Raw genomic sequence first — 14,301 nt, 5'->3', positions numbered from 1 at the left:
ATTTTAATTAGGGAGGAGCCCCCCCCCCCTCATATACGGAATAATTTCTGTTCGTTTCAAGTTTTAATGTTGCTCCTCACTTTTAGTAGAAAAAAACTTTTTTTTATATTTAATCTATCTAAGAATTAATTTACGAGTTTCCATCTAAGAATTTTTCTTATAGCAAGCCGTAGTTGACGTCACCATCCCTCTCGTCCTTCCCGGTACCTAAAGAATCAACATAGTTGGACGCAGTCGTATTAGATTTCACGGACTTCATTTTTCTTTAAAGTCTTGATGACTTCGGAAGGTTTTTGCGCCTTATCCCGTTCTTGAAGGAAATCGTCGCTACCATAGTTACGTTTACGAGCCCGTTCGTGTCTTATTTTTACGGTTTTCAAAGCACTGAAAGACCACAGCAACATTTCAAGAGAAAAACCAAAAACAAACTGAAACGCTTGAAGAGCTTTAGGAAACTTTGGTACTTCACTTGTAATCTTGATGGACGCCATCCAGTTCTAATAATCAATCAGGTTCTTGCATCGATCAAATATCCAGACTGAGTATCGTCAAAACCTGCCACTATTTTTCAACCAGTCGTAAATCCAACTTTTGGGTGTCCAAGCTTTTGACAAAAGGAGCTGTGGGATATTGCCCTCCGATGCGACTTCTGGGACTACCGTGTCTATAAAGCTATAAATTGGTGGGATATATCGTCAAAGCTGCACAATATTGTAGGCATTCTTTTACCAGTGGCAAATCCTCTCTTTTGTTTAAGTCTGCTCTATTGCTGGGTGGTGGTCAGAACTTTTGCTGATAAACAAAAAAGAATCCCTGACAGCTCAGTTCCAGTGGAAAAGTTACTAATTTTAACTGCTCGCAACAAAACATAGATATAAACATATTATCAATTTTTGGTCAAGAAGAAAGTGTCCTTTTGTGTGAACAAATATGACCAAAAATAATCAAATATTCTCTACTTGACCAAATTCTGGTTACCAGTTCAGAAATAGTATGTTTAAGTTTGGGTTGCTTTTCCAAGACATTGGAGAATGTAAACCTGATAATTTGTGCAGCCCACAAGGAAGCATACTCTCTCCGTTCTTATGGTCTATTAATATGGACGATTTGCTCCGTTCAGAGCTACCGACAGGCTGTACAATACAAGCGTATGCTGATGATATCTGTATAACAATATCTTCTAAAGATGTCAATTTCCTAGATCATACAGCAAGAAGACATTTACAATATTAGAAAAATGGGCAGATGAAAATAGATTAAATTTCGATGTTAATAAATGCGAAGCTATCACGTTTATGAAGAAAAGAGAAATTCCACAGATTAATCTTTGGTTTTAAAGCCATAGAATACCAATAAGTGATAGAGTAAGGTACTTGGGCTTAATTCTGGATAGAAAATTACTTTGAAATGATCATGTTGGAAGCAAAATAAAAGTCGCCAAAGCAATATTCGACAAAATTATTATTTGCCATCAGAACCACTTGGGGTCTTAAACTATTTGCCCTACGAAAATTATACAAAGCTGCTATTGAATCCACCATTTTGTATGCAATACCCGTATGGCTGTCAGCGCTGAATAAAAAAAAAACTTGTAAAAAAGTTAGTATCTCTCCAAAGAATTTCAATGGTATTGATTTCCAAAGCTTTTTTATCCACTAAAACTGAGACAATAACGGCTTTAGCGGGATGCCTTCCTATCGATTTTAGAGCCAAAGAGATATCTCTCACCAGATATCTAAAGATAGGAATGCCCGATTACTCCCCACCCCTATATAGCTTAAAAGACTACAATATAAATTGTCAGTACAAAGAGATAGACTCTCAATTAATTTCCATAGTCGTTCGGTCCTTTTCTTCATCTATTACTTTAATCTCAATCAGGTAAACATTAGACAAAAATCTATGTATTTTATTTTCGAAGTTATTCTGCCAAGCTGTTAAGCCCTGGACCCTTTTTTACAGTTTTTTACTGATCATATTGACCTTCTTCAAGTCACAACAATTACTCCTAATTATAAACTGACACAAATTGTTACTGGTCACTGTAAATTAAATTCATTTTTAATGTTATCTGGTTCATCAAAGAGGCTCGGTATGCCATTTTGGAATACTTGAACCGAACAAAGAGACTAGATATTTTATAATTTTTTTTTCCTTCATTTAATTACTATTAGGTGCTAATAATTGTTGTCAACTTATTGTTTTTCCTTTTCCTTGTTTCTGTGTGGTGTTTAGTATTTTGCTTGTGATTTTCAGTTTTTGATATTTTATGCTATATTTTGTAGATTAGATACTGAAAGACTCTGTACGGGTTTAATCACTGAATAAAATAAAATCATTCATTGGTTGACATAGAATTGACTTCTTTTTATATATTTCTACCGAGAAACGGGTTCTAGCGGAAATTAAATTAAAGTAATGAAAAAAGGCTGTTTAACATGTTGGACATACACTTGGGTTGAAAAACTTGAAAAACTGGATTTGCAGACTTTTTTTTTGCCACTCTTCAAGCAAGAAACACGAAACTTCTTTTTATTTTAGTTTTTTTTTTTTTTACTTGAGATTTATTTAAATACAAAGCTTTTCTGGTGGAAGCAAAGAGCAAAGTCGGAACATAAAACGACCAGTTGAAACCAAAAGAAAAACTGTCAAGCGAGAAACATTATTCATTTAAAGAGATTTAGAAATGATAACTGTCTTGATAGTAAAAAGGATTTTTGCTTGGGAATTGTGTCTCCTTTTTGACAAAAAAAAAAAAAAAAAAAAAAAACAGTAAAGAAGAGAGAAACGAGGGTAATACAAGCCAGTGAAAAATGTAGACTATAAAGCAAATATTTCGGTCAAGACCTCCCCTTGACTGTCCTTAGTGCACGATAATAAAATAAAAAATACTAATGAAAACCTTAGGATAATATAAAAAATCAAACTTTAAAACAAACACAAGAACTAAAATAAGATGACCCTCTCAATGTAAGGGTGAAAGGGTAACTGAAAAAATAAAATACAATATTGAATGGTAATTCCATTTTTAAATGAATACAGAGCATTTAACCTCAATTATTGCCCCCGTTAAAGGTCTCGCGCAAGGTTTTAGGGAGGCAGTTGAGATAAAAAAAAAGCACATTCACCGAAAGATAGCTCTCAATAGAGACACTAGAGAAACCTATTTAAGCCCCATTTATAATGAACTAATTAATTCGGATCGTTTTCATATAAGTCAACAAAATCATATTTTGCAACCTAACCTGTGATGGTATCTTACCTGGGAAATTGAACAAAAAATTGAATTTTTACCTGGGAAATTAAAAAATTGAATTGCCATTCAGTATTGTATTTTTATTCAGTTGTTTATTCAGTTGTCAGATGTTTAAGAGCTCATTTAAAAGCTATTGCTCATGCCCGCATGTTTTTTAATATATACATATATTTGGTTTCATGGCACTATTAAACATAGTGACAATTATGATTGTTGTAAAATGAACTGATAGCAAAATTAGTTTATCACTGAGTAAATTAGTTTATGGCTTTAAAATTTATTGCACTGTTATAATTACATCTAATGATGAAACAAAAAGATGAGCAAGAAAGACTGAAACGAAAATAAAAGGTGGGAGTTGTTTTAAATTGGAAAAATTGGTTACTGATTTAAAAGTTCAACTTTTAATTTCTAATTAATAGTTTTAGGGTATTAGAAACTTAATATACTAATTCTCTAAGCCTAACAGAAATATAGGATTTTCGACATTCCTTAGAACCCAAACCGTAGACGCATATTTAAAATCTAGAATCCGTTTATGTTTCATGTTTATTTCAGACCCTGAGGGATGTCGTCCTGGCTATTTTCAGTGCTATAGCGGCCAGTGTGTTGAAGAAAGTTTTGTGTGTGATGGCAAGAGCGACTGCAATGATAGAAGTGACGAGCGAAGTTGTGGTAAGTATAAAAGAAGAAGGTTTCTTTAATTGGAAATGAGCATAGAATTTATTTTCTTAAGCCAAAAGATAACGTGAAAACTATGTCGAATTCTTGTAAAAGTTCTTTTCATTTAAAATCAATTAAGCAAACTGTTTCTACAGCTATTCTAACTATATTTTTTTTAAATGAAAAAAAAAACACTAAATAAAATATACACACTGGCTCCGCCTTCGTCGCACTTTTTTAAAAAAATTTTGCATTGGTTACATTCAAAGAAACCCATAAAGATTACATTAAAAAAAACCCACATATATCTTAAATGCAGGACAAAAATAAAGGGGGAAAAAGCTCAATCATGCAAAAATGGCTATTTTAGGAGATTTTAGGATGTAAATTTTAAAGCTTAGAGAACAATGAGCAAACGTAGCAGGTGAGCCAATTTGAAAGTGTTTCAGTTTATAGAAGATCAAATTGACAGTAATGGAGAATAAATTGTGAAGTTGCTTGTTCAAATTGGTTTGAAAATTCTTACTGATTGCCTCCCTGTTTGCGATTGTACGATCAAGTTTAAACTTCAGCACAGCGCTGTACATGTCTAAGTTTGGCACTTTTATGATAAATTGAATAAAAACAAGTTTTTTCAACTGAAAGTAAGGAGCAACATTAAAACTTAAAACGAACAGAAATTATTACGTATATGAAGGGGTTTACCCCCCCCCCCTCCTCAAAAACTCACTCTTTACGCTACAGTTTTTTATTAATTTTATACTTTTATTACTGTTACGTAATAATTTCTGTTCGTTTTAATTTTTAGTGTTCTCCTTAGTTTCAGTTGAAAAACTTGTTTTTTGATTTAATTTCTGATCGTTTTTTAAATAATGCCAGGAAATCTGGCCCCACATCCACGGAGAAACTCCCTACCCACAGAAATATTTTCTAGACAATTCAATCCCGGTGAAAATTTGCCCCGGACAATTACTATTAACTACTCCACGCGTAAAATTGAGACGGAAAAGAGATAGCAAGACAAATAAAAAGAACTCTGTATAAGAAATCTGGCAAATTCTCGCAGTTTACAATTTTCCCTGACAAGTTCACTCCCCATGGGAAAAATACCCCCGTCAGATAATTTGTCCCCCCCCCGAAAATGTATGCATGCATCCCAATAACAAATACTATGCGTAAAAAATGGACAAATTATATAACTTAAGGACCTTTCCCCTGGGGCTGTGGGGGTATGTTATACCCAAAGGCATAGTTATTGGGCCTTTTATGATGAACAAAATGGCCATCTCAAAATTTTGATCGGATGATTTTGGGAAAAAAGGAGGCAGGGGAGGGGGCCTAGTTGCCCTCCAATTTTTGGTCACTTTAGAAGGGCACTAGAACTTTAAATTTTTGTTCTAATGAGCCACATCCCAATATTCTAGGACCACTGGGTCGAAACGATCACCCGTGGGGAAAAAAATAAACACGCATCCGTGACCTTTCTTCCGGCAAAAAAAATAAAAAATCTACATTTTTGCAGATAGAAGCTTGAACCCTATACAGTGGTGTTCTCTGATAGGCTGTGTCTGATGGTAGGATTTTTTTTAAGATTGTTTGACTTTTAGGGGATGTTTCCCCTTTTTTCAAAATCAGGAAAATGTCATCAGGTTCGTAACCTTTGATAGCTAAAAGTAAACTTAATGAAATTTATATATTTGAAATCAGCATAAAAAGTCAATTCTTTTGATATATCTATTTGTGTCAAAATTCCGTTTTTTAGATTTCGGTTACTATTGAGCCGGGTCGCTCCTTACAGTTTTTTATCACGAACTATTTGATATACTCCTTGCAGAAGAATGAATATTGGTCATAAGTAGGTTTCTCGGCAATAGAATGTCAGATATGTCTTTTGATTAAAGTCTACTAAATCTGTCTAAAATCTGCTTTAAGTATCTTGCATTTCTAATAGAAATTCCTAGCAATTATTTGTCACTAAAGTCATGGCTATGCTTTTTCTTATTATTTGTTTTTTATGCGTCTCTTGATAGCATTCAAGAAAAGTGGCTAATGCATCCCCTCTGACATCAATTTATCTGGAACTAACTTCCGATGTTATGCTACAGGTGGAATTCCCTTTGACAGTGTTGTGAAGGGAATACTTTTTATGGAAAACAGAAAATAATATAGTGGAACTAGCTCACTCAAACACCTCTGCTTTTTAGGGAAAACGTATTTAATTAAACCAAATGTATTTTCTTATCCTTTGAAAATTTGAAGGGAATAAACAATTTTGAATATTGCAGAAGCTACATGTAATCTGAATACACTTATTTTGAACAGAGGGTCTAACATAACATGTGTACAGCTCACTCCGGCTTCATACCCTCGCAAACATAGCCCGATGTTTCCCCCTATCTACTCGCTTTGCTCACCAGGGTTGACATTTCGGGCCTTCGGGCCTCTCAGGATTGTTATCGTAGACGTTACGTTTCTGTTTGTTTCAGTTTATAGTTGTCGAATTTTTACAACCTATGTCTGTTCTCATGGTTCTTAAACCGTCATGCGTGCATTTTCACTACTTTTCTTGCTTGATTATTTTAGCTAATAGTTCAGTGCAAAATAAAAAATGCACACACACTCGATTATATATGGACAAGTGGGTGTTTAAATTTTGTCCAAACACCTCTTACTTGTGCACTGAAAAACAAGCTAAACTTATCAAACTATAAATTTGAAAATTTATGCAGAATCATTTTGAAATGAAAAGAATAGACATAGCTATAAAAATTGTTGCTAACAAACATGATCTGAAACAAATAACCAAAAAACAAATAAATAATGAAACAAAACCTAAACCAAAAATCAGGAAATGCAGCGTCGAAACCACAAGCGTGCGAGACCTGAAAGAAGAGAGAAGCGGGAGGGAGAAGAGGGAGGTTACTTGAGGCAACAGCAGAGGGAGGCTATTTGCGGTAACAACAGAGGGAGGCGAATTTTTCTAGTTATTTATAGATCCTGATGAATGTACAGGAACAACGTGATAAATTATCATTAGTCCTTGACATATGGCGTTGTGCCCAAAACGAAAAGGCACATATCTTATTTTTATGGAAATGAGGATTTACGGTTTTTTTAGGGTAAATTCTTTTTTTAGGACTATAATAGGTAAAGGGAAGATCTAAAGATTATCGTGATTAGCTTAATAGTGGGGCTTCGTTCTTGTGCATACTGCTTACAATTAGGTCTTGTAATATTTTGATCTATAGATACTAAAACATTCTTCTTTCTCGGTTCTGTCTTCTATAAAGTGTTAAATTTAAAACTCAAAAATTTTGAAGGTTAAACGCGCAGAAATCTGATGCAACTCTTAAAATAAGCACTAAAGGTCGGGATTTGTGATCCAGCGAGCCCTTCTCCAACTTTCTACGACCACCTGTTCTGTACGATGGCCTTTGGAGAAAAAATTAATTTGCGACGCACTTTTATTTACTAGGTCGAAGGCATTACCTTCACTATGAAATATGCATTTGAACATACAGCACATGGATATATATTTTATGGAAAACTCGTGGGGGCAAAGCTAGTTTTTTTTTATATATAGTTTGATATTCCTCCTCAGATACGTTAGCTAGATACGTAAGATACGTGATATGCGTCAGCTAGTTTTTCTTAAGTTTGAGATAAGGCCTTCAGTTTGGTTTTGGCAAGAAGATATGAGTGTTCGATATACCTCAAATTTACAAAGCTTGAATCTTATTGTTGTTGGGATAAATAATGTTCCTCAAATTAGTTAGTCTCGAGAAGCCTTAATTGAAATAAACTCTATTGTAATCTGTTTTACGTTTATTCTTCGATTTTTAGACTTTCAAATCCCTGTTTTCTTGTACACCTTTCTGCTATTACACAATGCTTTGGATGTAGACTTATAAATGCATGTTGGCTTGAAATTGCTAAATTCTGTTATTATTTTGTCCGATGTTGCTTTAAAAACTGTTGTTCGATGTAGTGGCAGCTGTATGTGGCCCTAACGAATGGATGTGCCTTGACCGAAAAACCTGTATTGCAAATTCTAGTCACTGTGATGGTAGAAAAGATTGTCCTGATAACTCCGACGAGATTGTTGATTGTGAAGGTCTGTATATTTATGCTACGTTATCAATCTGCTCCTGTTTTGACGTATATATTAAAGCGAAAGGATTTATTGATAAGGGATAGCATACTAAACCCGAACAAGGTTCAACTCATTTTTTTTTTGAAAGTACTTAATGTTTTTTTGGGTATTAATTTGAGTGTTATCCTTACACGCAATGGTTTAACCTCGCAAGACCCTGAGATGGTGTTTTGTTGTAACTTCTTTTTTAAGATGTTGAGAATGTCCCAAATACCCTTGTATCGTCATACCCAAAACAAAAAAAAAGATGTTTGTCACAATTTTTGAATGAGCTAGAAAGAGAAAAGGATATGAGAGAAAGAGAAAAGGATATGGGATCCGTACCCACTGAACACATTTACAAATATTGCAGAGATATATAAGAGATATTGACCGTTGGTAGGAGAAAATCCTTTAGTGCAGCCAGGGGCGTTCAATAATTTGACCAGATCAATCTGCCCTAGGATCTATGTGGCTAGGGTGTGCCGCAACAAGGTTTTTAAAGGTGACTGTGTTAGTCATTTGGTCATTCATTTAAAATTTTCCGAGGAGGGGCAGGAGAGAGATACCAAGGTCAATTTTGCTGCGGGTGCCACCGACCCTAGGAAGGGCCCTAAGTGTAGCTAGCTCAATTTTATTTACTAAACTTATCTCATTATTCAAGTACATAGTGTATTATTTTTCGTATTTATTTCTTTCATTACAATCCCATGAAAAACTAGCAAATTCTCATTTTCGACCTTCCATGAAATTATATTTTTGCGAGATACATCCTTTCGTTTTAGAAAGGATCAATATATATGTTACTTTAGGACGAACCCTCTACAGTATAGATTCGTAATTTTTCTATAAGATAGCTTCACCTCAGTTGAATATGACATCCCCGCATACATTATGGGTCTTGGTGATAGGAGCATTTGCCCTGTCTTTTAGAGCCCAAATTTCATAGGCATAGGGCACATTAAGGCAGAAATGTCCTAGCATTTGCCCAACTGTCATTGGCATGTGGGCCTACTTTTCTTTTAGTAACCATATGTGAGCTATTTGGCAGTCTGACCCAGATTTAAAGCAGAAAACGAAGTTTGTTACTGAAAGTTAGCTGGGAGTGCTCTAAGAAATTAAGAGAATAAATAATCCTTGTATGAAAACTTAACCTGACTCCTATGTGAGTTAAAGTTGGGGCGAGGAGATGGTCCCACAGACCGGCCGGCTATAAATAAAGACAACGAAAAGATATAATAAGTTTTGCTGTGCTTTCTGTCGACAGGATAAACTATAAAATAAAACTGATTTACTGTAAGAATTTAATTTTGCCCCTAAATCAATCTAGAGAATGACACTCGAATCGCTTGACAGCATTTTAAAGAGTACAGGATTTGCTATGAGAAAACATCCGACTAGTTTTAGTAGAAGTTTCAAAACTTGCTGGTTTCGTGGTATTTACATGTTCTTGGCATCTGGTTTTCTGACAATTTTAAAGAAAAGACCCTTTCAGACAAAACGTAAACACAATTATTTTAGGTCCTAATCATGTGTTTAAAAGTGACGCCGCTGCGCCGTTTCTATCCCAGCTTGAGCCGGACTGCGGATTTAATTCTCCAGCAAAGCAACGTTTTTTTATGTTTTGGTCTGAAATGTTTATTCTTAATGTGCTGGATTCTACTTTAGTATTACTAACCTTTCCTCCTCTTACTTTTATAGAGTTAGCTTTTGAGGCAATTTTTGTAACATTGAGATTTTTTCCAGACATATAATTTAAATTGGACTTTTCAAAAACTTTGATTAAATTCATCCGTATACAGTAGAAAATTTTTTAAAAGATACATGTCTCGTTTGGTATATGTCAGTATTCAGATACATGTTACAAGTACTGTCACCAATCAGCACGTTTGGAAAATACCCCGAATTTTTGGGTGTTTTCCAATGTAAATGATTATGGAGAATGTTTTTAAGTACATGTCAATATTGACTTGTCAAAATGACAAGTCAGTATTAAATTCGAAAGATATTATTCAATTTCATGACCAAATTTCGTTTTGCCATTATTTATCGTCAGTCTTAATCTTTAGGGATTATTATTAGAAGTTTACAAATGTATGAGACAACGGAGTGGATAGGTAGCACAATCTAAACAAAACAATCTAGCAAATGGACTTGGTTGATTTTGGATTAGAATAGCCCAGTTAATAAAATTGTCTTGTTTTATTTATTCCAATAATAAATTATTAATTCACTTAGTGGAGAATTGTATTGTTAAATGTTCATTTGTTTTTACTAATCTACCACCTTTGATGCGTAAATTAATCGACGTAGCATAATTACTCGTTCATTAGCAAAACTATAGCAAAGTAATACGGGGGGGGGTCAAATGTAAGAATTCAGTTTTACGGAATTAGGTGGTAAATTTGCACATTGCAAAATGTTTTTTTGCACAAAAGTCTTTCATTGTGCTTATAGTACAGCCAATTATGCTAGATTCAAGAATTCATAGTTTAATTAAGTTTTTTATTGCATTTTTGGGAATTTATGTATAATTTCTATTTTTTAGGAGTATTTTATCAATGCAGTTTTTCAGGCTAATTTTGAAATGCAAATCATCAGTTTTAGTTAGGTAGCCACAATTTTATGCAATGATTGCAAAAAACGGAGAATTCTACAAAGAAAATTTCAAAGAAGTAAGCTATGAGGGCTAAAAAAGATCTGATTATTTAACCTTTAAAATATTATTAAACAAGCTTCAAGTGATTAAATATTATGATTGCGTTCTCAAGTTAAAGTAAAGCTATTTTGAGCTCGTATAGTTTTATCTAAAGGTCTGTAAAAGGTTTGTTTGCCCAACATTATTTGTATTGCCTTAAAATGTAGCCAACATGAAATACTTAGTGGTAAATAAAATGCATGTACAAAATATATTCTTTGTCCAGTGAGAGCGGTGGGTACCACTTTTTACACATACGACAGGTATATTAGATGAGAAAATTTTTGTTTCTATAGTAATTTTCTGATGTCATAATTGTCTTAAATGTCTTACTCTCATCAGGGATTTGCAGCATACCCAGATCTTTCCTAACGTAGACTTACTAACATCTAGGTATTTTCCTTCTGTAGAAAAATCTTGTAGTCCTAGTCAATGGAGATGTTGGAATCGTGTTGAATGTATTGACCCTAAACTACGATGTGATGGTAAGCCTCATTGCCTCGATGGTTCAGATGAGGCTTCAGCAATTTGTGGTTAGTATTTATGGAAGGTTTTCAGTTAAGCTGTATCTGCATTCTTTTTCTTATTCTACGCTAAAATGTATCGAAGCGATGCATTACAAGAGACAAAAGGCTTTAATGCGATGCGATCAATTATATTCAAATGATGATATAATCAAGTATCGCTTACTATGTTTATTATCACCTTTTCCACAAGCATGGAATGGAATGGCTCAATCACTGTTATCTATTACCGTGTTGACTTTGACTTTCTACACAAGAAATATGAATGTGTACAGTCATATTCATAAGACTGAATTTGCGCTTAGCCTGGATGTATCTAGTGGATTGGTGCAAGCTTTCAACAAAAAAAGATTAACAACAGAACGTATGATTCATGTTCTCCAACGAAATTTTGGGAAATTTCCAACCAGTTGAAATTCTTATTGTGATAAGTCAACCGAATTCCAAGTTTTCAAGCTGAATTTCATGTTTCAAAGAAACTGTTTATTCAGGAAAAAATCAATTTGTCGATGCCGTAGATCCAAGATCCAAAAATAAGAATTTATCTTCATTTCGTTTATTGCATAGCTAGTTAAATTCAAAATAAAATTCGAATAAGAGATATATAATTCATATATTTTTAGTTTACATCGTTTATTTTCTTCAGCTTCTTCTTTGAAGAGCATCGGTAAAGCAGCAAAATAAATTTACTACCAAGCTTAGCCAACTAGTTTCATTCAAAAAGCAGAATGAAAAAGTGTGTAGGTACAGCTAGATGGCCTGGGGGGGTATTGTAATCACGTTTTGCCAAGGTCATCCACCTGTCCACGATGCTTATGTTCACGTTGCCACGGGCTACCTTTTGTGTGTGTTTTTTTGCATTTTGACTGAACATTATTGTATTCTTCCATTAAGTAACTTTAAAAACTGTTTTCATTTCATGGTCGTTCATAACGTCTCACTTTCTGGTAATGGTGTTTTGTCTTCCTAATGTTTTTGAGACACTATGTATGCATAGAAACCCTTACCCTAGGTTCACACAGTTGCTTTTTTTATCCAAAATGAACGTTTTTCGCTTTGTGGTCATATTTACTCTTTTTTTGTAAGTTTATACGTCATGACGTTTTACTTGCTGCATGAAAATATCATAATTTACGAAAATTTCTGCGTTTAAGTCAGTTAATAAGTAATGTGGGTAGTAAATGGGCCCTTGGGAAATTCTGGAGAAGGTAAGCAGGAAGGGTGTGCTAAGGCCTCCAAACCCGCATTTCACTTTTTTGTCGAAGGACCATGAAATGAGGATCAAAACCGCCGGTTTGGGCTGTAAAGTCTGATACCACATCCCTCTTTTAAGCTCTTTTAAGCTTGAATTTGGCTAATGAGAAAGGTCTCGGAAAATTGTTTTGATTTGAAGTTATTATTATTATTATTTTTTACTTCTAACCAGCGTAGTGTTAAGGTTTTATAGCTTGCATTAGGAAGGATAGAGTAAACAGTTCTTGTTTTTACTGCATCCTTGCTGCGTGAGCCGTTTTGTAACAGAAAATAATGCAACTGTGTGAACTTATGGTCTGGTTAAGCAAATACACTATCCCATGTTTGAATTTCTTCAGTAGATCTGAAATATGTAAATGCATTCTAAAACTCATCTTGACAAATGAATACGAGTCATTTGGTGGATTATTTTATTTGGCCTTTCCGCTAATTCCAACTTGTCCTTGAATTTGGCCGTTCTGCTAATTCGAACTTGTCCTTGAAATTGGGGACAATATTCAAGAAGAGGCTGATAATGATGTTGAATATAAAAACATGAAAAATTATTTAGAATGGAATATTTACATTAAATAAAAAGACTATTCGAAGATATTAATTTTTGAAAAATTAATGTTCAATTTTATTGGGATGTTTGATTGTGTCTCTTCTTTGATGACTAAACTGACGATTTGTGGAACTAGGATTGAGCATGATGCAAAACAGTGAATTCTTTGGCAATAACTTGTGTGCATACACTAAGGGAAACAAATACATATTGGGATTTCAATTAGTTACAATGCAAGTATTTTAATTAACACTTGTTCTAGTTAAATATAGCTAAATATAGAACGTGTTTAGAACAAGGTAACAGACTCGGAAATAAATCACTACATAACCTAGTTCATCCAAATTTTTAGTTTTGGCTCCTCCTTCTCTTATTTGCTCCTAATGTACACACCCCTAAACATGGTCTTTAATCATAAGAAATGTTCATATAAAGTAAAGAAAGAGAATGCGTCGTCACTTATGATAGAAAATCATGTTTTTGGTCTAAGAGGTTTTCGAACGACTGTCCACACTTTTCAAAAGTTTCTAAAAATACTATTTATGAAGCATATTCAAATGAAACTTTTTAACACTTATTCAAAGACACTTTACTTCTAGGTTATAAAAATTGGTTAACTTTTATCGTTGAACTTGAAGGTCATTCTAACTACTTCAAGCATCAATACATCTCGAATTCATTCCCAAATTCGATTCATTTTTATACACTGTATTTTCTCTTGAGTACTTCAAACTTTAAATATACGCTTTGAACACTGGGTAAAAGCTATTATCTTCCGCATCAAGGCAAGCGTGCGTGGAGCTTGTTGCTTATCATTATACTTACCTGCTTATGTTTTTGTCCCATACGTTACGCAGCTTATGTTACAACACCGCTTGTTCCGTCAACGCCGAGCTTTTCCAAGTGCAAGAAAGATGAATTTGAATGTACATCAGGTGAATGCATTGACATCGACATGTATTGTGATGCAATACCTGATTGTAGAGACGGATCTGACGAAGATGACTCGTGTGATGGTATGTATGATTGGGAGGTTGTATTGTGGTGGAAAAACTTCTTACGCACTTGTAATTAGAGGTTGATAGTCTTGTATTAGATTCTGGATTGGCGCTTAGATATCCTCTGAAAACACGTTACCCGTAGCTATCTGTTCTTTATGATCCAAGGGAACTGAAACATTTCGTCAATTGTTTGACAAGGAGAAAGAATGCCGGTAGAAAGGCTCCAAAA

General features: G+C 34.2%; 1 protein-coding gene across 1 annotated transcript in view; it reads left to right on the top strand.

Annotated features, from left to right (window-relative positions):
* Positions 1–14,301, top strand: part of trol (terribly reduced optic lobes) — a 369,703-nt gene that overhangs the window by 90,317 nt on the left and 265,085 nt on the right. The window contains exons 14-16 of the mRNA XM_089106068.1: positions 3,815–3,931; positions 7,908–8,033; positions 13,929–14,087. Of these exons, the coding sequence (XP_088962194.1) occupies positions 3,815–3,931; positions 7,908–8,033; positions 13,929–14,087 (402 nt within the window). The remainder of the gene's footprint in view (positions 1–3,814; positions 3,932–7,907; positions 8,034–13,928; positions 14,088–14,301) is intronic.

This window comes from Artemia sp. Qi Xiang Cuo, chromosome 20, assembly GCF_049724085.1.
Source record: "Artemia sp. Qi Xiang Cuo chromosome 20, ASM4972408v1, whole genome shotgun sequence".
In the NCBI taxonomy this organism is placed as follows: Eukaryota; Metazoa; Arthropoda; class Branchiopoda; order Anostraca; family Artemiidae; genus Artemia; species Artemia sp. Qi Xiang Cuo.
The sequence above is the reverse complement of the archived record's forward strand: the minus strand, read 5'-3'. Positions and strand labels throughout refer to the sequence as shown.